At 65.7% G+C, this 23738-nt stretch overlaps 2 protein-coding genes across 2 annotated transcripts in view; both read left to right on the plus strand.

The window, feature by feature from the left end:
- Window positions 1-1016, plus strand: part of LOC309414633 (B-cell receptor CD22-like) — a gene marked incomplete at both ends in the record, with an annotated part of 10448 nt that extends 9432 nt beyond the window's left edge. The window contains 1 exon segment of the mRNA XM_082011988.1: window positions 934-1016. Coding sequence (XP_081868114.1) covers window positions 934-1016 — 83 coding nt within the window.
- Window positions 1017-2258: 1242 nt separating this feature from the next.
- PPP2R1A (protein phosphatase 2 scaffold subunit Aalpha) lies at window positions 2259-22696 on the plus strand (the record flags this gene model as incomplete). Its single annotated transcript, XM_082011989.1, has 15 exons — window positions 2259-2336; window positions 3265-3355; window positions 3686-3786; window positions 4555-4787; window positions 7672-7819; window positions 7918-8073; window positions 9319-9433; window positions 11238-11308; window positions 12384-12518; window positions 16461-16634; window positions 18570-18630; window positions 19604-19758; window positions 20368-20510; window positions 21574-21665; window positions 22680-22696. 15 exons carry the CDS (start codon window positions 2259-2261, stop codon window positions 22694-22696), a joined length of 1770 nt encoding a protein of 589 aa, XP_081868115.1.
- Window positions 22697-23738: the final 1042 nt, after the last annotated feature.

A 23738-nucleotide genomic window follows, 5' to 3' on the forward strand; every position in this document is an offset into this window, starting at 1 on the left:
GTATGACCCAGTTTGGTTCCAGTTTGGTCCCAGTATGACCCAGTTTGGTCCCAGTTTGGTCCTAGTGCGACCCAGTTTGGCCCTGGAATGGGATGAGGGGCTCCCAGTATGACCCAGTTTGGTTCCAGTTTGGTCCCAGTATGACCCAGTTTGGTCCCAGTTTGGTCCCAGTGCGACCCAGTTTGGCCCTGGAATGGGATGAGGGGCTCCCAGTATGACCCAGTTTGGTCCCAGTTTGGCCCTGAGGGGTCCTGGTATGACCCAGTTTGGTCCCAGTTTGGTCCCAGTGTGACCCAGTTTGGCCCTGGAATGGGATGAGGGGCTCCCAGTATGACCCAGTTTGGTCCCAGTTTGGCCCTGAGGGGTCCTGGTATGACCCAGTTTGGTCCCAGTTTGGTCCCAGTGTGACCCAGTTTGGCCCTGGAATGGGATGAGGGGCTCCCAGTATGACCCAGTTTGGTCCCAGTTTGGTCCCAGTTTGGTCCCAGTGCAACCCAGTTTGGCCTTGCAATGGGATGGGGGGCACCCAGTATGACCCAGTTTGGCCCTGGAATGGGATGAGGGGCTCCCAGTATGACCCAGTTTGGTCTCAGTTTGGTCCCAGTGCAACCCAGTTTGGCCCTGGAATGGGATGAGGGGCTCCCAGTATGACCCAGTTTGGTCCCAGTTTGGTCCCAGTGCAACCCAGTTTGGCCCTGGAATGGGATGAGGGGCTCCCAGTATGACCCAGTTTGGCCCTGGAACGGGATGAGGGGCTCCCAGTATGATCCATCTCAGTCCCAGTTTGGTCCCAGTTTGGTTTCAGTAAGACCCAGTTTGCCCTTGAGGAGTCCCAGTATGGCCCAATTTGGCCCTGGGAAATGGGATGAGGGGCTCCCTCCCAGTATGACCCAGCAGGTCCCAATTTGGTCTCCAGTGACCGTTGTGACCCAGTTTGTTCCAGTGTGACCCAGTTTGGTTCCAGTATGACCCAGTTTGGTCCCAGTATGACCCAGTTTGGCCCTGGAATGGGATGAGGGGCTCCCAGTATGACCCAGTTTGGTCCCAGTTTGGTCCCAGTTTGGTTCCAGTATGACCCAGTTTGGTCCCAGTTTGGTTCCATTGCAACCCAGTTTGGCCTTGGAATGGGATGAGGGGCTCCCAATATGACCCAGTTTGGTCCCAGTTTGGCCCTGAGGGGTCCTGGTATGACCCAGTTTGGTCCCAGTTTGGTCCCAGTGTGACCCAGTTTGGCCCTGGAATGGGATGAGGGGCTCCCAGTATGACCCAGTTTGGTCCCAGTTTGGTCCCAGTTTGGTCCCAGTGCAACCCAGTTTGGCCTTGCAATGGGATGGGGGGCACCCAGTATGACCCAGTTTGGCCCTGGAATGGGATGAGGGGCTCCCAGTATGACCCAGTTTGGTCTCAGTTTGGTCCCAGTGCAACCCAGTTTGGCCCTGGAATGGGATGAGGGGCTCCCAGTATGACCCAGTTTGGTCCCAGTTTGGTCCCAGTGCAACCCAGTTTGGCCCTGGAATGGGATGAGGGGCTCCCAGTATGACCCAGTTTGGCCCTGGAACGGGATGAGGGGCTCCCAGTATGATCCATCTCAGTCCCAGTTTGGTCCCAGTTTGGTTTCAGTAAGACCCAGTTTGCCCTTGAGGAGTCCCAGTATGGCCCAATTTGGCCCTGGGAAATGGGATGAGGGGCTCCCTCCCAGTATGACCCAGCAGGTCCCAATTTGGTCTCAGTGTGACCCAGTTTGGTTCCAGTGTGACCCAGTTTGGTTCCAGTATGACCCAGTCTGGCTCTGAGGGAATCCCAGTATGACCCAGCAGGCCCCAGTTTGGTCCCAGTGTGACCCAGTTTGGCCCTGGAATGGGATGAGGGGCTCCCAGTGGGGCCCAGTTTGGTCCCAGCAGGTCCCAGTTTGCTTCCAGTCTGGCCTCAGCGGGTCCCAGTATGACCCAGCGCTCCCAGTTTGGCCCCAGCATCCGAGACGGCGGCGCCGCGTTGCCCAGCAACGCCTCGCCCCGCCCCTCCGCGCCGTCACTCAACCGCGCGGCCCAATCAGGCGGCGAGGCGGAGGGCGCGGCCGAGTTGGCCGCAGGGGGCGGGGCTGGCGGGGAGGGGCGGGGCTCCCCTGCGCGCCTGGACCAATGGGAAGAGGGAGGGGGGCGGGCTTCGGAGTAGCGCCGGCCAATGAGGGTTCGGGAGACCCTGCAAGAGCGGGGCGGGCGACCCCGTGCGGCCCCTCAGAACCGGGGCGGCGGCGGCAGATGGCGGCGGCGGACGGCGACGACTCGCTCTACCCCATCGCCGTCCTCATCGACGAGCTGCGCAACGAGGACGTGCAGGTACCGGTCACCGGGTCCCGTTCCCTTCCCCGGGCCCGGCCTGGGGCCCCGGGGTGGGCCGCCCTCGTCCGCCGCGGCCCCGGTCCTACGACTAATGGCGGCCGCCGCGGCGCCGCCATGAAACGGCCGCGGTGATTGGCCGAGGCCGCCTGCGTCCCCCCGTTCCCGTCCGCCCCCCCCCCCCCCCCAGGCGCGGGCTAATGAGGAGCGACGTTACATGGCGGAGAGGGGATTTTCACCCCCCCCACCCCCCCCCGCCAGTGTTTGGGATGAAAGGCGCGCTCTGATTGGTTATCGCTCCTCATTCATTCTATAAGGGAGCCCGTGATTGGCCCGGTAAAGGTTAGCCCACACACCCCCCCACACCGTGGCGCCCCCTATCGGCGGGGCAGGGTGGCGCTCCCGGATTGGTCCTTCCACCCCCCTCCCCCAGAGTCGCGACGGCCAATGGGAGTGGGAGGACCGGTCGGCGGCGGCCGCCATTGGCCGTCGCCCGGCGTGGGCGGGGCCGGGGGGGGGGCTTAGCAGGTGAGGGAGAGTGCGGAGCCAATAGGAGGGCTTTTCTCTGCCGCCGCAACGCGGCGGAGCCATGAGACGAGCCCCCTGATTGGTTGAACCCTGGTGCGGGGGGTGGAGTTCTCCTCCCCGAAGGGGCTTTATCTGCCCCGGGGGGGCGGGGGGGGGACACGACACACACGCCAGGGCCGCCATTTTGTCCCGGTGGGGGGAAGAGATTCCCCCCCAGGAGGGGCTTTATTTGCCCCCACGGGGCGTTAATTGCCCCCAGAGGCGCCATTTTGTCCTCAGGGCCTGAGATTTGCCCCAAGGAGGGGGTATTTACCCCGGGGGGGGGGGGATTTTTGCCCCCCTTGGGGGGTCCCATGTTGCCACACCCCCCCCCCCCTTTATTTTTCGTCCCCCGCTCCAGTTGCGCCTCAACAGCATCAAGAAACTGTCGACCATCGCGCTGGCGCTGGGCGTGGAGCGCACTCGCAGCGAGCTCCTGCCCTTCCTCACCGGTACGTGGCGGGGCGGGGGGCCGGGGGGTTCCCCGGGTTCGGGAGGGGGGTACAAGTCTGGAGGGCAGCCCCCCGTCTTCCCAAACCGCCCCCCGTCTTCCCAAACCGCCCCCCGTCTTCCCAAACCGCCCCCCGTCTTCCCAAACCGCCCCCCGTCTTCCCAAACCGCCCCCCGTCTTCCCAAACCGCCCCCCGTCTTCCCAAACCGCCCCCCTCCCCTTTTGTTGGCCTGGCGTGGGGGTGGTGGGTGGGGTTTGAGGGTGGTGGTTGGGGCCTGGGGGGTGATTGACAGCCCTGGGGGGTGACGAACGCGTCCCCCCGTCCCGGCAGACACCATCTACGATGAGGACGAGGTGCTGCTGGCGTTGGCGGAGCAGCTCGGCACCTTCACCGCCCTGGTTGGGGGGCCGGAGTTTGTCCACTGTCTCCTGGTACGGACCCACCGACCCACCCCCGGGCGCCTGGGTGCCCCCTGACGCCTACACGGGCCCCAGGGTCCCACCCCAGCAGCACTCGGGGTTCCGTGGGTGTTGGCTTGGGCAAGCATTGGGTTGATTGGGTGTGGTTGGGCGGGCGTTGGGCTGGTTGGTTGGGCGGGTTGGTTGGATGTTGGGCAGGTTGGTTGAGCGGGTTGGTTGGGCGTGGTTGGTTGGATGTTGGGCGGGTTGACTGGGCATTGGGTTGGTTGGGTGGGCATTGGGTGGGTTGGGTGGGCATTGGGTGGGTTGGGTGGCCGGGGTTGGGCGGGCTGGTTGGGTGGGTGTTGGGCGGGTTGGTTGGGTGGGGTTGCGTTCCTTGTGAGGGCACTTTGGGGACCTGAGGGGTCCTTGGAGGGGCATCAGGATTTGGGGGTGACCCTCTGGCTCTGGGGACCCCACGTCACTGGGGGGGGGACACTGGAGTCCCCAAGGGTGACATCGAGCTGACTTGGGGGGGACGTTGGACTCTTCAGGAGAACCTCGGGTTGGCTGGGTGGCTGTGGGGGGGGTGTGTGTGTGGGGGGGCATCAAGATTTGGGGGTCACCCTGTGCCCCCTCCCCCGGACACCCCCACCCTGATCTCCGTTGGGTTCATCAAGAGAACGGGGGGCTGCTCGCCCCGGGGGAGGGGCCGCCGGGGACAGGAGAACCCTCGCTTTGGGGGTGGGGGTGTGGCGGTTGAGGGGCGACCCCGTCACCCCCCTCTCCCCCTCCCCGCAGCCCCCGCTGGAGAGCTTGGCCACGGTGGAGGAGACAGTGGTGAGGGACAAGGCGGTGGAATCGCTGCGCGCGGTGTCGCACGAACACGCCCCGCCCGACCTGGAGGGGCACTTCGTCCCCCTGGTGAAGCGCTTGGCGGGGGGCGACTGGTTCACCTCCCGCACCTCGGCCTGCGGCCTCTTCAGCGTCTGCTACCCCCGCGTCTCCAGCCCCGTCAAGGCCGAGCTGCGACAGTGAGTGACCTCTGCGGTGGCCTCGGGCCGTCCTTGGTGGCCCCCTGGCAACTTCGGTGGGACTCGGCTCCGGTTGGGGGTCGGCACCGGGGTCTTCGCGTTGGCTCCGTGGCCTGTTAGTGGGCTCGCGGCGTGGTTGTGGAGACCCCGTGGGGCGTTCCCGAGTTGTCCCGGTTGTCCCTGAGCCATGTTTGGTGGCCCCAAGCTGGTCTTGGTGGCCACACGCCAGCTACGGCGGCTCTGAATCAGTTCCACCTTGGCCCTGGGGTCTTCACGTTGGCCCCTTGGCTTGTTAGTGGGCTCCTAGTTTGGTTGTGGTGGCCCTGTGGCACGTATTCAAAGTGGTTTTGCTGTCCCCAAGTTGTCCTTGGTGGCCCTAACCCGTTCCTGGTGGCCCCATGGCAACTTTGGTGGCACTCGGCTCCGGTTGGGGGTCGGCACCAGGGTCTTCGCGTTGGCTCCGTGGCCTGTTAGTGGGCTCGCGGCGTGGTTGTGGAGACCCCGTGGGGCGTTCCCGAGTTGTCCCGGTTGTCCCTGAGCCATGTTTGGTGGCCCCAAGCTGGTCTTGGTGGCCACACGCCAGCTACGGCGGCTCTGAATCAGTTCCACCTTGGCCCTGGGGTCTTCACGTTGGCCCCTTGGCTTGTTAGTGGGCTCCTAGTTTGGTTGTGGTGGCCCTGTGGCACGTATTCAAAGTGGTTTTGCTGTCCCCAAGTTGTCCTTGGTGGCCCTAACCCGTTCCTGGTGGCCCCATGGCAACTTTGGTGGCACTCGGCTCCGGTTGGGGGTCGGCACCAGGGTCTTCGCGTTGGCTCCGTGGCCTGTTAGTGGGCTCGCGGCGTGGTTGTGGAGACCCCGTGGGGCGTTCCCGAGTTGTCCCGGTTGTCCCTGAGCCATGTTTGGTGGCCCCAAGCTGGTCTTGGTGGCCACACGCCAGCTACGGCAGCTCTGAATCAGTTCCACCTTGGCCCTGGGGTCTTCACGTTGGCCTGCTGACTTCCTAGTGGGCTCCTAGTTTGGTTTTGGTGGCCCCGTGGCACATATTCAAGGTGGTTTTGCTGTCCCCAAGCTGTCCTTGGTGGCCCTAACCCGTTCCTGGTGGCCCCATGGCAACTTTGGTGGGACTCAGCTCCGGTTGGGGGTCGGCACCGGGGTCTTTGCGTTGGCTCCGTGGCTTGTTATTGGGCTCGCGGCGCGGTTGCGGTGACCCCGTGGGACGTTTCCGAGTTGTCCCGGTTGTCCCTGAGCCATCTTTGGTGGCCCCAGGCTGGTCTTGGTGGCCACACGCCAGCTACGGCGGCTCTGAATCAGTTCCACCTTGGCCCTGGGGTCTTCACGTTGGCCTGCTGACTTCCTAGTGGGCTCCTAGTTTGGTTTTGGTGGCCCCGTGGCACATATTCAAGGTGGTTTTGCTGTCCCCAAGCTGTCCTTGGTGGCCCTAACCCGTTCCTGGTGGCCCCATGGCAACTTTGGTGGGACTCAGCTCCGGTTGGGGGTCGGCACCGGGGTCTTTGCATTGGCTCCGTGGCTTGTTATTGGGCTCGCGGCGCGGTTGCGGTGACCCCGTGGGACGTTTCCGAGTTGTCCCGGTTGTCCCTGAGCCATCTTTGGTGGCCCCAGGCTGGTCTTGGTGGCCACACGCCAGCTACAGCGGCTCTGAATCAGTTCCACCTTGGCCCTGGGGTCTTCACGTTGGCCTGCTGACTTACTAGTGGGCTCCTGGTTTGGTTTTGGTGGCCCCGTGGCACGTATTCAAGGTGGTTTTGCTGTCCCCAAGCTGTCCTTGGTGGCCCTAACCCGTTCCTGCTGGCCCCATGGCAACTTTGGTGGGACTCAGCTCTGGTTGGGGGTTGGCACCGGGGTCTTCGCGTTGGCTCTGTGGCCTGTTATTGGGCTCGCTGCGCGGTTGCGGTGACCCCGTAGGATGGTCCCAAGGTGTCCCCGTTTTCTCCAAGGCATCTTTGGAAGCCTCGGGCCATCTTTGGTGGCCCCAAGCTGGTCCTGGTGGCCACACACCAGCTACGGCGGCTCTGAATCAGTTCCGTGTTGGCCCTGGGGTCTTCGTGTTGGCTACTTGGCCAGTTTCTGGGCTCACGGCACAGTTGTGGTGACCCCGTGGGGTGTTCCCGAGGTGTCCCCGTTGTCCCCAAGCTATTTTTGGTGGCCCCAAGCTGGTCCTGGTGGCCCCACGCCACCTGTGGTGGCTCTAAGTCAGATCCACGTTGGCCCCACGGCCAGTTTTTTTGATTGTGGTGTGGGCAAGGAGACCCCCGAGGTGTCCTTGGTGTCCCCAGGCCACCTTTGGGTGCCTCAACCTCATTCTTGACGTCCCTCAAGCCGCTCCAGGTCAGCTGTGGGTCTCCACGTTGGCCTCGTGACCTGTTTTTGGCCTCGTGACCTGTTTTTGGCCTCGTGACCTGTTTTTGGCCTTATGACCTGGTCTAGTAGATGTTGTAGCACATCCCTGAGGTATCTGCGTTGTCCCCAAGTTGTCCTTGGTGTGGCTAGGTCATCTTGAGGTGGCTCAACCTCATTCTTGACGTCCCTCAAGCTGCTCTAGGTCAGCCGTGGGTCTCCACGGTGCCCTCGTGACCTGTTTTTGGCCTCATGACCTGATCCAGTAGATCTTGTAGCACGTCCCTGAGGTCGCCCTTGGTGTCCCCAAGCCATCCTTGGTGTCCCCAAGCTGCCCTTGGTGTCCCCAGGCCACCTTTGGGTGGCTCAACCTCATTCTTGACGTCCCTCAAGCCGCTCCCGGTCAGCCGTGGGTCTCCACGTTGGCCACGTGACCCGTTTTTGGTCTCACGTCCTGGTCTAGAAGACCCCGTAGCGCGTCCCCGGATCTCCCGGGACGTCCCCAAAACCTCGTCCCACCGTCCCCCAGATACTTCCGCAACCTCTGCTCGGACGACACCCCCATGGTCCGTCGCGCCGCCGCCTCCAAACTGGGCGAATTCGCCAAAGTCTTGGAGCTGGAGCACGTCAAGAGCGAGATCATCCCCATGTTCTCCAACCTGGCTTCCGACGAGCAGGTAGGAGAATCCGGGAACGCCGGAGGCGACGGGGACGGGGCGGAGCTTCCTTCTCGGAGCTTTCTGGTTCTTTCCGCGGCCGTCGGCTTTTCCGGCAGGATTCGGTGCGGCTGTTGGCGGTGGAAGCTTGCGTCAGCATCGCCCAGTTGTTGCCGCAGGAGGAGCTGGAGGGTTTGGTGATGCCGACGCTGCGGCAGGCGGCCGAAGACAAATCGTGGCGCGTCCGGTACATGGTGGCCGACAAGTTCACCGAGGTGGGGAGGAGCTGGGGGGGGACGTCGGGGGAGGTTTGGGGACATTTGGGGATGTTTTGGGAGACGTTTGGGGACGTCTGGAGAGGTTTGGGGGGAGGTTTTGGGACACTTGGGGACATCTGGGGAGGTTTTGGGGGATGTTTGGGGACATCTGGAGAGGTTTGGGGGGAGGTTTGGGGACACGTCTGGGGAGGTTTGGGGACATCTGGGGAGGTTTTGGGACGCTTGGGGACATCTGGGGAGGTTTGGGGGACGTTTTGGGACACTTGGGGATGTTTTGGGACGTTTGGGGACATTCTGGGGGACGTTTGGGGACATTCTGGGGGACGTTTGGGGACATTCTGGGGGACATTCTGGGGGACATTCTGGGGGACATTCTGGGGGACATTTGGGGACATTCTGGGGGACATTTGGGGACATTCTGGGGGACATCTGGGGAGGTTTGGGGGGACATTTGGGGATGTTTGGGGGCATCTGGGGACGTCTTGGGGGACGATTTGGGACATCTGGGGAGCTTTGGGGATGTTTGGGGACATCTGTGGCCATTTGGGGACATTTAGGGATGTTTCAGGAGACATTTGAGGGAGGTTTGGGGACATCTGGGGACAGCTGGAATTGTTTGGGGACATCTGGAGAGATTTGGGGGGACGTTTGGGGACATCTGGGGAGGTTTGGGGACACTTGGGGAGGTTTGGGGGGACGTTTGGGGACACTTGGAGAGATTTGGGGGGATGTTTGGGGACTTCTGGGGATGTTTTGGCAGATGTTTGGGGACATTTGGGGACGTTTTGGGATACTTGGGGAGGTTTGGGGGGACGTTTGGGGACACCTGTGGTCATTTGGGGACATTTAGGGACATTTGTGGACATCTGGGGGGATGTTTGGGAACACCTGGGGAGGTCTGGGGCTGTGTGGGGACACTTGGCGACCCCCATGGGGACATTTTGGGACACTTGGGGACCCCCTGGGGACCCGCAGGGACCTTTGGGAGATTTTTTGAGGACACGGCAGGACATTTTGGGGTGCTACCTGGCCGGGGGGGGGGGACATTTGGGGACATCTGGGGACGCTCAGGGACACCTGGGGACGTTTTGGAGGCGCAGTTGAGGCGGGGGAAGCCATTTTGGAAGGATTTTTTTGGAGAGGGACGACGTTTTGGAGGGATATTTTGGGGGGATGACGATTTTGGGGACGTTTGGGGACGTTTGGGGACATTTGGGGACATCTTTGACCCCCCACCCGCAGCTGCAACGAGCCGTTGGCCCCGAGATCACCAAGACCGACCTGGTGGGCGCCTTCCAGAGCCTGATGAAGGACTGCGAGGCCGAAGTGCGGGCGGCCGCCTCCCACAAGGTCAAAGGTCAGATGGGACCACGCCCACCCCCTTCCCAACTCCCTTGGTGTCCCCGAGGATGGTCCCCGTGTCCCCAAGGACCATCCCCAGGTCTCTCGTGTCCCCAAGGAGGGTCCTTGGGGTCCCTCATATCCCCAAGGAGGGTCCCCCATGTCCCCAAGGACCATCTCCAGGTCCCCCGTGTCCCCAGGGATGGTTTCTGGGGTCCTTCGTGTCCCCAGGGATGGTCACTGTGTCCCCAGGGACCATCTCCGGGTCCCTCATGTCCCCAAGGAGGATCCTCAGATCTTCCAGCACCATTTCCAGGGTCCCCCGTGTCTCCAAGGACCATCCTCAGGTCCCTCATGTCCCCAGAGATGGTCCCCATGTCCCCAGGGACCATCTCCAGGGTCCCCCGTGTCCCCAAGGAGGGTCCTTGGGGTCCCTCATGTCCCCAAAGATGTTCCCCATGTCCCCAAGGACCATTTCCAGGTCCCCCATGTCCCCAAGGAAGGTCCCCTGTGTCCCCAAGGACCATCTCCAGGTCCCTCATGTCTCCAGGGATGGTCCCCTTGTCCCCAGGGACCATCTCCAGGTCCCTCATGTCCCCAAGGATGGTCCCCCGTGTCCCCAGGGATGGTTCTTGGGGTCCCTCATGTCCCCAAGGGTGGTCCCTGTGTCCCCAAGGACCATCTTCAGGTCCCCCGTGTCCCCAAGGAGGGTCCTTGGTGTCCCTCATGTCCCCAAAGATGGTCCCCGTGGCCCCAAGGACCATCTCCAGGTCCCTCACGTCCCCAAGGAGGGTCCTTGGGGTCCCTCACGTCCCCAAGGAGGGTCCCCCGTGTCCCCAAGGACCATCTCCAGGGTCCCTCGTGTCCCCAAGGAGGGTCCTCAGATCTTCAAGGACCATCTCCAGGGTCCCCTGTGTCCCCAAGGAAGGTCCTTGGGGTCTGTTTTGTCCCCAAAGATGGTCCCCATGTCCCCAAGGACCATCTCTGGGTCCCTCATGTCCCCAAGGAGGGTCCTCAGATCTTCAAGGACCATCTCCAGGTCCCCCGTGTCCCCAAGGAGGGTCCTTGGTGTCCCTCATGTCCCCAAAGATGGTCCCCAGGTCCCCAAGGACCATCCCCAGGTCCCCCGTGTCCCCAGGGATGGTTTCTGGGGTCCCTCATGTCCCCAGAGATGGTCCCCATGTCCCCAAGGACCATCTCCAGGTCCCCCGTGTCCCCAGGGATGGTTTCTGGGGTCTTTCATGTCCCCAGGGATGGTCCCCGTGTCCCCAAGGACCATCCCCAGGTCCCCCGTGTCCCCAGGGATGGTTTCTGGGGTCCCTCATGTCCCCAGAGATGGTCCCCGTGTCCCCAAGGACCATCTCCAGGTCCCCCGTGTCCCCAGGGATGGTTTCTGGGGTCTTTCATGTCCCCAGGGATGGTCCCCGTGTCCCCAAGGACCATCTTCAGGTCCCCCATGTCCCCAGGGATGGTTTCTGGGGTCTTTCATGTCCCCAGGGACGGTCACTGTGTCCCCAGGGACCATCTCCAGGTCCCTCATGTCCCCAAAGATGGTCCCCATGTCCCCAGGGATGGTTTCTGGGGTCCCTCATGTCCCCAGAGATGGTCCCTGTGTCCCCAAGGACCATCTCCAGTTCCCTCATGTCCCCAAGGAGGGTCCCCCATGTCCCCAGGGACGGTCCTTGGGGTCCCTCATTCCCTCATGTCCCCAAGGGTGGTCCCTTGTGTCCCCAGGGACCATCTCCAGGTCCCTCATGCCCTCGGGGTGCCCCCGTGTCCCCGCTGGTGCCACCCTGTCCCCCTTCCTCCCCCCCACCCAGAGTTCTGCGAGAACCTGTCGCCCGACTGCCGTGAGGCCGTCATCATGGGCCAGATCCTGCCCTGCATCAAGGTAGGGCCACCATGGGGCCACCACGGGGCCACCGGGGGCGGTGGCACCCGTGGGGACGCCAAGGGTGGGGGGGAACGACCGTGGGGACGCAGCCGTGGGGGTGGCGTGGGGCCGGAACGTGGTTTGGATGGAGGTGGGGACCCCTTTGGGTGGTGGGACACCCTGGGGACATCTTGGGGACATCTTTGGGTGGTGGGACACTTTGGGGACCTCCTGGGGTGGTGGGATACCCTGGGGACCTTTTTGGGTGGTGGGACTTCATGGGGACACCCTGGGGAAGTTTTGGGGTGGTGGGACACCTTGGGGACCTCTTGGGGTGGTGGGATACTCTGGGGACACCCTTAGGGCTGCTCTAAGGTGGTGGGACACCCCAGGGGTGACATCTTTGGGTGGTGGGACACCCTGGGGACCTCCTGGGGTGGTGGGACACCCTTAGGGCTGCTCTAGGGTGGTGGGACACCCCAGGGGTGACATCTTTGGGTGGTGGGACACCCTGGGGACCTCCTGGGGTGGTGGGACACCCTTAGGGCTGCTCTAGGGTGGTGGGACACCCCAGGGGTGACATCTTTGGGTGGTGGGACACCTTGGGGACACCCTTAGGGCTGCTCTAGGGTGGTGGGACACCCCAGGGGTGACATCTTTGGGTGGTGGGACACCCTGGGGACCTCCTGGGGTGGTGGGACACCCTTAGGGCTGCTCTAGGGTGGTGGGACACCCCGGGGGCGACATCTTTGGGTGGTGGGACACCCTGGGGACCTCCTGGGGTGGTGGGACACCCTGGGGCCGCTCTAGGGTGGTGGGACACCCTTAGAGCCACTCTAGGGTGGTGGGACACCCGAGGGGTGACATCTTTGGGTGGTGGGACACGCTGGGGACACCTTTAGGACCCCTCTAGGGTGGTGGGACACCCCGGGGGTGACATCTTTGGGTGGTGGGACACCCTGGGGAGCTCCTGGGGTGGTGGGACTTTGTGGGGACACCCTGGGGCCGTTTTGGGGTGGCGGGCCACCCCGGGGCCACCCCCCGGGGCTCCGGGGGGGCGGGTCCCCACGCGGCGGCGTCGCCTCGCGCGCAGGAGCTGGTGTCGGACGCCAACCAGCACGTGAAGTCGGCGCTGGCCTCCGTCATCATGGGGCTGTCACCCATCCTGGGCAAGGACAACACGGTGGAGCACCTGCTGCCCCTCTTCCTCGCCCAGCTGAAGGACGAGGTGGGCGCGCGGGGGCACCTTGGGGACCTTGGGGACACGTGGGGGACGCCTTGGGGACCTTGGGGACGTGTGGGGGACACCTTGGAGATGTGTTGGGGGCGTTGGGGACCTTGGGGACGCCTTGGGGACACCTTGGGGACGTGTGGGACGTGTGGGGGACCTTGGGGACGCCTTGGGGACGTTGGGGACGCGTTGGGGACATCTTGGGGACCTTGGGGACGCATTGGGGATGCGTGGGATGCATGGGGGACCTTGGGGACGTTGGGGATGCGTTGGGGACGTCTTGGGGACCTTGGGGACACTTTGGGGACCTTGGGGATGCGTGGGATGCATGGGGGACCTTGGGGACGTTGGGGATGCATTGGGGACATGGGGGACGTTGGGGATGCGTTGGGGACGTTGGGGACGTGTTGGGGACGTTGGGGATGTGTTGGGGACGTGTTGGGGACCTTGGGGACGTTGGGGATGCGTTGGGGACGCCTTGGGGACATGTTGGGGACCTTGGGGATGTGGGGGACATCTTGGGGAACTTGGGGACGCCTTGGGGACACGTTGGGGACCTTGGGGATGCCTTGGGGGCGTTGGGGACATCTTGGGGACCTTGGGGACGCATTGGGGATGCGTGGGATGCATGGGGGACCTTGGGGACGTTGGGGATGCGTTGGGGACGTCTTGGGGACCTTGGGGACACTTTGGGGACCTTGGGGATGCGTGGGATGCATGGGGGACCTTGGGGACGTTGGGGATGCATTGGGGACATGGGGGACGTTGGGGATGCGTTGGGGACGTTGGGGACGTGTTGGGGACGTTGGGGATGTGTTGGGGACGTGTTGGGGACCTTGGGGACGTTGGGGATGCGTTGGGGACGCCTTGGGGACATGTTGGGGACCTTGGGGATGTGGGGGACATCTTGGGGAACTTGGGGACGCCTTGGGGACACGTTGGGGACCTTGGGGATGCCTTGGGGGCGTTGGGGACATCTTGGGGACCTTGGGGACGCATTGGGGATGCGTGGGATGCATGGGGGACCTTGGGGACGTTGGGGATGCGTTGGGGACGTCTTGGGGACCTTGGGGACACTTTGGGGACCTTGGGGATGCGTGGGATGCATGGGGGACCTTGGGGACGTTGGGGATGCATTGGGGACATGGGGGACGTTGGGGATGCGTTGGGGACGTGTTGGGGACCTTGGGGATGCGTTGGGGACGTTGGGGATGCGTTGGGGACGCCTTGGGGACACGTTGGGGACCTTGGGGACGCCTTGGGGACACGTTGGGGACCTTGGGGACACGTTGGGGACCTTGGGGACGCCTTGGGGATGCGTTGGGGACCTTGGGGACACGTTGGGGACCTTGGGGACGCCTTGGGGATGCGTTGGGGACCTTGGGGATGCGTTGGGGACCTTGGGGACGCGTTGGGGACCTTGGGGATGTGGGGGACATCTTGGGGACCTTGGGGACGTTGGGGACGCCTTGGGGACGCGTTGGGGACCTTGGGGACGCGTTGGGGACCTTGGGGATGTGTGGGACGCGGGGGACGCGTTGGGGACCTGGGGGACGCGTTGGGGACATGTTGGGGACGCGGGGGACGCGTTGGGGACCTGGGGGACACGTTGGGGACGCGTTGGGGACCTGGGGGACGTGTTTGGGACACGTTGGGGACGCGGGGGACACGGGGGACCTCGAGGACGCGTGGGGGACGTTGGGGACACCACCTCCCCCCGGGGGGTTCCCTGGGAACCCGGCTTGGGGCCACCCCCCATGGGTAACACGTCCCTATAGATACCTCCCATAGGTGCCACGTCCCCATAGGTGACACCTGCCCATAGATGCCATGTCCCTATAGATGCCGCCCCCCATAGGCGTCACATCCGTATCGATGCCACCCCATAGGTGCCACATCCCTATAGATGGTACCCAGAAGTGCCATGTCCCTATAGATGCTTCTCTATAGGTGCCATGTCTGTGTAGATATCGTCCCATAGGTGCCGCGTCCCTATAGATACCCCCCATAGGTGCTACCACCGCATAGGTGCCACGTCCCTATAGATGCCACCCCTCATAGGTGCCATGTCCCCATAGATGCTTCCCATAGGTGCCATGTCGTCCCTATAGATGCTGCCCCCCATAGGTGCCGTCCTCCGTAGGTGCCATGTCCCTATAGATGCATCCTCATAGGTGCAATGTTGCTATAGATGCCCCCCCGTGGGTAGGTGCTGTCCCCCATAGGTGACATGTCCTTATAGGTGCCGCCCCCCATGGGTGCCATGTCCCTATAGATGTTACTTCATAGGTGCCATGTCTGTCTGTATAGATGCTTCCCTATAGGTACCATGTCCCTATAGATGCCCCCCATAGGTGCTACCACCCCATAGGTGCCATGTCCCTATGGATGCTCCCTCATAGGTGCTACCTCCCCATAGATGCTGTCCCCCATAGGTGCCACATCCATATAGATACATCCTCATAGGTCCGATGTCCCTATAGATGCCCCCCCATAGGTAGGTGCCGCCCCCCATAGGTGACATGTCCCTATAGATGTCCCCCATAGGTGCTGCCCCCCATAGGTGCCGCATCCCCATAGGTGCCGTCCCCCATAGGTGCCTCGTCCCTATAGATGTGTCCCCATAGGTGCCATGTCCCCCATAGGTGCCACGTCCCTATAGATGTGTCCCCATAGGTGCTGCCCCCCATAGGTGCCACGTCCCTATAGATGCGTCCCCATAGGTGCCATGTCCCCATAGGTGCTGCCCCCCATAGGTGCCACGTCCCTATAGATGCGTCCCCATAGGTGCCGCCCCCCATAGGTGCCACGTCCCCATAGGTGCCGTCCCCCATAGGTGCCACGTCCCCATAGGTGCCGCCCCCCATAGGTGCCACGTCCCTATAGATGTGTCCCCATAGGTGCCACGTCCCTATAGATGCGTCCCCATAGCTGCCACGTCCCCATAGGTGCCACGTCCCTATAGATGCGTCCCCATAGGTGCCACGTCCCCATAGGTGCCGTCCCCCATAGGTGCCACGTCCCCCATAGGTGCCACGTCCCCATAGGTGCCGTCCCCCATAGGTGCCACGTCCCCATAGGTGCCGCCCCCCATAGGTGCCACGTCCCCATAGGTGCCACGTCCCTATAGATGCGTCCCCATAGGTGCCACGTCCACATAGGTGCCACATCCCTGTAGATGTGTCCCCATAGGTGCCGCCCCCCATAGCCCATAGGTGCCACGTCCCTATAGATGCGTCCCATAGGTGCCGCCCCCCATAGGTGCCACGTCCCTATAGATGCGTCCCCATAGCTGCCACGTCCCTATAGATGTGTCCCCATAGGTGCCGCCCCCCATAGGTGCCACGTCCCTATAGATGCGTCCCCATAGGTGCCACGTCCCTATAGATGCGTCCCCATAGGTGCCACGTCCCCATAGGTGCCACGTCCCTATAGATGCGTCCCCATAGGTGCCACGTCCCCATAGGTGCCTCCCCCATAGGTGCCTCCCCCCATAGGTGCGTCCCATAGGTGCCACGTCCCCATAGGTGCCGCCCCCCATAGGTGCCACGTCCTATAGATGCGTCCCCATAGCTGCCACGTCCATATAGATGTGTCCCCATAGGTGCCGCCCCCCATAGGTGCCACGTCCCTATAGATGCGTCCCCATAGGTGCCACGTCCCTATAGATGCGTCCCCATAGGTGCCACGTCCCCATAGGTGCCACGTCCCTATAGATGCGTCCCCATAGGTGCCACGTCCCCATAGGTGCCACGTCCCCATAGGTGCCTCCCCCCATAGGTGCCTCCCCCCATAGGTGCGTCCCCATAGGTGCCACGTCCCTATAGATGCGTCCCCATAGGTGCCACCCCCGTAGGTGCCACGTCCCTATAGATGCGTCCCCCCCCATAGGCGCCCCCCCATAGGCGCCCCCCAGCCGGCCCTGCCCCTCCCCCGCAGTGCCCCGAGGTGCGCCTCAACATCATCTCCAACCTCGACTGCGTCAACGAGGTCATCGGCATCCGGCAGCTGTCGCAGTCGCTGCTGCCCGCCATCGTGGAGCTGGCCGAGGACGCCAAGTGGCGCGTGCGCCTCGCCATCATCGAGTACATGCCGCTGCTGGCCGGCCAGCTGGTGCGCGCTGGGAGGGACTGGGAGGCGCTGGGAGGGACTGGGAGGCGCTGGGAGGGTGTTGGGGGCTGCTGTAGGGGGACTGGAGACTGGGAGGCGCTGGGAGGCACTGGGAGGCGCTGGGAGGGTGTTGGGGGGCTGCTATAGGGGGACTGGGAGGCACTGGGAGGCGCTGGGAGGGTGTTGGGGGCTGCTATAGGGGGACTGGGAGGCGCTGGGAGGTGTTGGGGGCTTCTATAGGGGGACTGGGAGGGACTGGGAGGCGCTGGGAGGGTGTTGGGGGCTGCTATAGGGGGACTGGGAGGCGCTGGGAGGGCGTTGGGGGCTGCTGTAGGGGGACTGGGAGGGACTGGGAGGCGCTGGGAGGGTGTTGGGGGCTGCTATAGGGGGACTGGGAGGCGCTGGGAGGGTGTTGGGGGCTGCTGTAGGGGACTGGGAGGGACTGGGAGGCGCTGGGAGGGTGTTGGGGGCTGCTATAGGGGGACTGGGAGGCGCTGGGAGGGTGTTGGGGGCTGCTGTAGGGGGACTGGGAGGGACTGGGAGGCGCTGGGAGGGTGTTGGGGGCTTCTATAGGGGGACTGGGAGGGACTGGGAGGCGCTGGGAGGGTGTTGGGGGCTGCTATAGGGGGACTGGGAGGCGCTGGGAGGGTGTTGGGGGCTGCTGTAGGGGGACTGGGAGGGACTGGGAGGCGCTGGGAGGGTGTTGGGGGCTGCTATAGGGGGACTGGGAGGCGCTGGGGGCTGCTATAGGGGGACTGGGAGGGACTGGGAGGCGCTGGGAGGGTGTTGGGGGCTGCTATAGGGGGACTGGGAGGCGCTGGGGGCTGCTATGGGGGACTGGGAGGCGCTGGGAGGGTGTTGGGGGCTGCTATAGGGGGACTGGGAGGGACTGGGAGGCGCTGGGAGGGTGTTGGGGGCTGCTATAGGGGGACTGGGAGGCGCTGGGAGGGTGTTGGGGGCTTCTATAGGGGGACTGGGAGGGACTGGGAGGCGCTGGGAGGGTGTTGGGGGCTGCTATAGGGGGACTGGGAGGCGCTGGGAGGGTGTTGGGGGCTGCTATAGGGGGACTGGGAGGGACTGGGAGGCGCTGGGAGGGTGTTGGGGGCTGCTATAGGGGGACTGGGAGGCGCTGGGAGGGTGTTGGGGGCTGCTGTAGGGGACTGGGAGGGACTGGGAGGCGCTGGGAGGGTGTTGGGGGCTGCTATAGGGGGACTGGGAGGCGCTGGGAGGGTGTTGGGGGCTGCTATAGGGGGACTGGGAGGGACTGGGAGGCGCTGGGAGGGTGTTGGGGGCTGCTATAGGGGGACTGGGAGGCGCTGGGAGGGTGTTGGGGTCTTCTGTAGGGGCACTGGGAGGGACTGGGAGGGTGTTAAGGGCTTCTGTGGGGGCACTGGGAGGGTGTTAGGGGCTGCTGTAGGGGACTGGGAGGGACTGGGAGGGTGTTGGGGGCTTCTATAGGGGGACTGGGAGGCGCTGGGAGGGTGTTGGGGGCTTCTATAGGGGCACTGGGAGGGACTGGGAGCGTGTTAGGGGCTTCTATGGGGCACTGGGAGGGTGATAGGAGCTTCTATAGGGGAACTGGGAGGCGCTGGGAGGGTGATAGGAGCTTCTATAGGGGAACTGGGAGGCGCTGGGAGGGACTGGGAGGTGCTGGGAGGAACTGGGAGCGTGTTAGGGGCTTCTATAGGGGCACTGGGAGGGACTGGGAGCACAGTATGAGCTTCCGTGAGGGCACTGGGAGGGACTGGAGACCAGTATGGCTTGCTATGGAGGCACTGGGAGGATACTGGGAGGCACTGGGAGAGCGGCCTGGTCTTTTGTAGGGGCACTGGGAGGGACTGGGAGTGAAATGGGCCATACTGGGGTGGCACTGGTCCCTTTTGGGAGGGTCCCGGTCTGTACTGGGAGGATACTGGTTTATACTGGTGTGTTCTGCAGGGCGTGGAATTCTTTGATGAGAAGCTGAACTCGCTCTGCATGGCTTGGCTGGTCGACCACGGTGAGCGCCCCCCCGGGGTGTACTGGGAGCACTGGGAGGCGTACTGGGAGCACTGGGAAAGGCTGCCGGGAGCGGGAGGGCTTACTGGGAGCACTGGGAGGCGTACTGGGAGCTGGAGGCGTTACTGGGAGCACTGGGAAAGGCTGCCGGGAGCTGGAGGGGTTACTGAGAGCCCCTGGAGGGCTCACTGGGAGCACTGGGAGGCTTACTGGGAGCACTGGGAAAGGCTGCCGGGAGCTGGAGGGGTAACTGGGAGCACTGGGAGGCTTACTGGGAGCTGGAGGGGTTACTGGGAGCACTGGGAAAGGCTGCCGGGAGCTGGAGGGGTTACTGAGAGCCCCTGGAGGGCTTACTGGGAGCACTGGGAGGCTTACTGGGAGCACTGGGAAAGGCTGCTGGGAGCTGGAGGGGTTACTGGGAGCACTGGAGGCTTACTGGGAGCTGGAGGGGTTACTGGGAGCACTGGGAAAGGCTGCCAGGAGCTGGAGGTGTTACTGGGAGCCCCTGGAGGGCCTACTAGGAGCCTCTGGATGGCTTACTGGGAGGCGTACTGGGAGCTGGAGGGGTTACTGGGAGCACTGGGAAAGGCTGCTGGGAGCTGGAGGGGCTACTGGGAGCCCCTGGAGGGGCTACTGGAGCACTGGGAGGCTTACTGGGAGCACTGGGAAAGGCTGCCGGGAGCTGGAGGGCTAACTGGGAGCACTGGGAAAGGCTGCCGGGAGCTGGCGAGGTAACTGGGAGCCCCTGAAGGGGTAACTGGGAGCACTGGGAGGCTTACTGGGAGCTGTTACTGGGCCGTACTGGCCCCGGGTGGGTGTTACTGGGCCGTACTGGCCCCGGGCGGGCGCTCAGCAGGCCGTACTGGGCCGTACTGGCCCCGGGCGGCTCTCAGCGGGCCGTACTGGGCCGTACTGGGCCGTACTGGCCCCGGGCGGGCGCTCAGCGGGCCGTACTGGGCCGTACTGGTTCCCAGTTTACGCCATCCGCGAGGCGGCCACCAGTAACCTGCGGCGACTGGTGGAGCGCTTCGGGCCGGGCTGGGCGCAGGCGGCGCTGGTGCCGCGCGTGCTGGCCATGGCGGCCGACCCCAACTACCTGCACCGCATGACCACGCTCTTCTGCGTCAACGTGCGTGCGGGGCGCCCCCTGGCGGCGGCGGGGGGGGGGGGGGGAGGGCGCCCCTGGCGGCGCGGCGGGGAGGGAGCAACCCCTGGTGTGGGGGGGGGGGGGTGGCGGGGCGGGGAGGGCGCCCCCTGGTGGGGGGGGGGGGCGGCGGGGCGGGGAGGGCGCCCCCTGGTGGGGGGGGGGGGCGGCGCGGGGAGGGCGCCCCCTGGCGGGGGGGGGGGGGGCGGGGAGGGCGCCCCCTGGCGGCGGGGCTGGGGCGGGTGCCTCCAGTGGGGGGCGGGAAGGGTGGGATGTCCCTTGGGGGGGGGGGGGGTAGGAGGGAGTGGGCGGGGCTGGGGGTGGGGCGTCCCCCCCGGTGGGAGGGGCTGGGGATGGGAGGGGCTGGGGGTGGGTGGGGCTGGGGGCGGGGCACCCTCGGTGGCTGTTGGGGAGGAGGCCCGGCGGGGGGGGCGGGGCTACCGAGTGCCGGGGCGCCCCCTGGGGGCCGGGGGGTGCCCCGGGTGCGCGCCGCCGCGCTGACGCGGGTGCTGCCGCGCTGCCGTGGACGCGGGCGCTGACGCGGGCGCTGACGCGGGCGCTGCCGCGCTGCCGCGGGCGCTGCCGCGGGCGCAGGTGCTGTCGGAGGCGTGCGGGCAGGAGGTGACGACGCAGCAGCTGCTGCCCACGGTGCTGCGCATGGCGGGCGACGCCGTCGCCAACGTCCGCTTCAACGTCGCCAAGTCGCTGCAGCGCATCGGGCCCGTCCTCGACAGCGGGTACGCGCCCCCGGGCCGGTACAGACCAGTACAGACCAGTACAGACCAGTGCAGGCTGGTACAGACCAGTATAGACCAGTACAGAGTGGTACAGACGAGTGCAGGCTGGTACAGACCAGTATAGACAGGTACAGAGCAGTGCAGGCCAGTATAGACCAGAACAGACCAGTACAGGCCGCTACAGACCAGTATAGACCGGTACAGACCAGTGCGGGCCAGCACAGACTGCTACAGACCAGTGGACACCGCTATAGATCAGTATAGATCAGTACAGAGCAGTATGGGCCAGTATAGATTGGTACAGACTAGCGCACACCAGTGTGGGCCAGTATAGACCAGTATAGATCAGTGTAGACCGGTACAAACCCATACAGACCAGTATAGACTGGTACAAACCAGTGCGGACCAGCACACCCAGTGGCCCTGTTCATTTCCCCATTGCCCATGAGCCCCTCGTGCCACGTCCCCACCCCCCGGGTGCCCCCTGGGTGCCCCCGCCCACCCCTGGGTGCCCCTCCCACCCGGTGCCCCCGCCCACCCCCTGGTGCCCCTCCCACCCGGTGCCCACGCCCACCCCCTGGTGCCCCGCCCACCTCATGCCCATGTCCACTCCCTGATGCCCCGCCCACCCGGTGCCCCTCCCACCCGGTGCCCCCGCCCACCCCCTGGTGCCCCTCCCACCCGGTGCCCACGCCCACCCCCTGGTGCCCCGCCCACCTCATGCCCATGTCCACTCCCTGATGCCCCGCCCACCCGGTGCCCACGCCCACCCCCTGGTGCCCCGCCCACCTCATGCCCATGTCCACTCCCTGATGCCCCGCCCACCCGGTGCCCCTCCCACCCGGTGCCCCCGCCCACCCCCTGGTGCCCCTCCCACCCGGTGCCCACGCCCACCCCCTGGTGCCCCGCCCACCTCATGCCCATGTCCACTCCCTGATGCCCCGCCCACCCGGTGCCCACGCCCACCCCCTGGTGCCCCGCCCACCTCATGCCCATGTCCACTCCCTGATGCCCCGCCCACCCGGTGCCCCGCCCACCCCGGTGCCCCCGCCCCCCGCCGCAGGACGCTGCAGAACGAGGTGAAGCCGGTGCTGGAGAAGCTGACGCAGGACCAGGACGTCGACGTCAAGTATTTCGCGCAGGAGGCGCTGAGCGGTGAGGGGCGGGGCCGGGGGCGGGGCCGGGGGCGGGGCCGAGCGGGGAGGGGGCGGGGTGGGATGGGGACCGAGCGGGGAGGGAGCGGGGCTGAGCGAGGTGGTGGGGCTGAGGAGGCAGGAGGCGGGGCTGAGCGGGAAGGGGGCGGGGCTGAGCGGGAAGGGGCGGGGCTGAGCTGGGTGCTGGGGCTGAGGAGGCGGGAGGCGGGGCTGGGTGGGGAGGGGCGTGGCTGAGCGGGAAGGGGGCGGGGCTGAGCAGAGGGGGCAGGGCTGAGCAGGGTGGTGGGGCTGAGGAGGTGGGAGGCGGGGCTGAGCGGGAAGGGGGCAGGGCTGAGCGGGAAGGGGGCGGGGCTGAGCGGGAAGGGGCGGGGCTGAGCTGGGTGCTGGGGCTGAGGGGGCAGGAGGCGGGGCTGGGTGGGGAGGGGCGGGGCTGAGTGGGAAGGGGCGGGGCTGAGCGGGGTGCTGGGGCTGAGGGGGCGGGAGGCGGGGCTGGGTGGGGAGGGGCGGGGCTGAGTGGGAAGAGGCGGGGCTGAGCAGAGGGGCGGGGCTAAGCGGGGTGTTGGGGGTGGGGAGGCGGGGCTGGGTGGGGAGGGGCGTGGCTGAGTGGGAAGGGGTGGGGCTGAGCAGAGGGGCGGGGCTGAGTGAGAAGGAGGGGTGGGACTAAGCGGGGGTGGGGCTGAGGGGGCGGGGCTGAGGGGAGGGGCGGGGCTGAGCAGGGAGGGGGCGGGGTTGGTGGGGGCTGGGAGGCCACTGGGGATGTGGAGGGCGGGCCCTGGGGATACTGGGGGGCACTGGGGAGATACTGGGAAATCACTGGGGGATACTGGGAGGGCGCTGGGGGATACTGGGGGGCACTGGGGAGATACTGGGAAGTCACTGGGGAGATACTGGGAGGTCATTGGGGGACAGTGGGAGGTTAGTGGGGGTCACTGGGGGATACTGGGAGGACACTGGGGGATACTGGGGGACACTGGGTGTCACCCCATGACGGTGACGCTGCCCCCCTCCCCCGCAGTGCTGGCGCTGGCCTGACCCCTCCCCCGCCCCCCGCATGCCACGGATGCCGTCTGCCCCTCCCCCCGCCCCTCCCCCGCCGCCGCCGCCCCGCCCCTCCCCCCCCAGGGGGGAGTGGGTGCGTCACCGCCCCCCCCCCGCTCCCTCCCCCCTCCCCCACGTTGTTAATTAATTATAACGAGTTTCGCCGGTAACGAACTGCTCCAGCGCCTTTGGCTCTATTTTGGGGGGGGGGGGGGTGTGTAGGGTGCGGGGGGGGGAGGGGAGGACCCCGAGGCCCCGCCCCCTCCTGCCCCCCCCCCCCCGGGGAGGGGATTGGGGGGGGGAGGGGATGTGGGGGTCGCCGCTGTGGGGCTGTGACCCACACGGAGCTGGGGGGAGGGGGCCGGAGCACCGCGGGGGGGGGCGCGCCCGGGCCCCACCCCCCCCGAGAGCAGCCCCTCCCCCTTAAGCCCCCGTTTAGGCCGGTTTTTCACCCATTTTGTCCCGCACCGTCACGGGGGGGGGGGGGGAGTCACGTGATTCCTCCAGCATGGCCGCCTGTGGGTCACATGATCGCGCTGGCCCCGCCCCCTCCGCGCATGCGCCAGGCCCTCAGCTGGCTCCGCCCCCTCTGTGCGCCCGCGCTATTCCCTCAGCTGGCCCCGCCCCCCCGGCGCATGCGCCGCTTCCTGAGCCGCTGGCTCCGCCCCCTCCCGGCATTCGCCGCTGCCTCCGCTGGCTCCGCCCCCCCGCCTCCTCCCCGCGCATGCGCGCTGGCCGCCGGGGCCGCCCTCCGCCGCGCGCCAGGGGCAGCCGAGAGGCGGGAAAGCGCCGGGAGCCGCCGCGGCCTCCTCACAGGTATCCCTCCGCGCCGCGCGCGCCTTCCCTTCCCGTATCCCTCCGCCAGGCCTACAGCCCCTCCTAGCCCCCCCACGACCCTCCCTACGGCCCTTATGGCCCCGCCCCGGCCCTTATAGCCCCGCCCCGGCCCTTATAGCCCCGCCCCGGCGCTTATAGCCGCTGCCCCCTCCCTCGCAGCCCCTCCCCCGCCCCCTATAGGCCCTCCCCTGCCGCTCCG

Source organism: Phaethon aethereus (assembly GCF_964289735.1).
Source record: "Phaethon aethereus genome assembly, chromosome: 30".
Classification (NCBI taxonomy): domain Eukaryota; kingdom Metazoa; phylum Chordata; class Aves; order Phaethontiformes; family Phaethontidae; genus Phaethon; species Phaethon aethereus.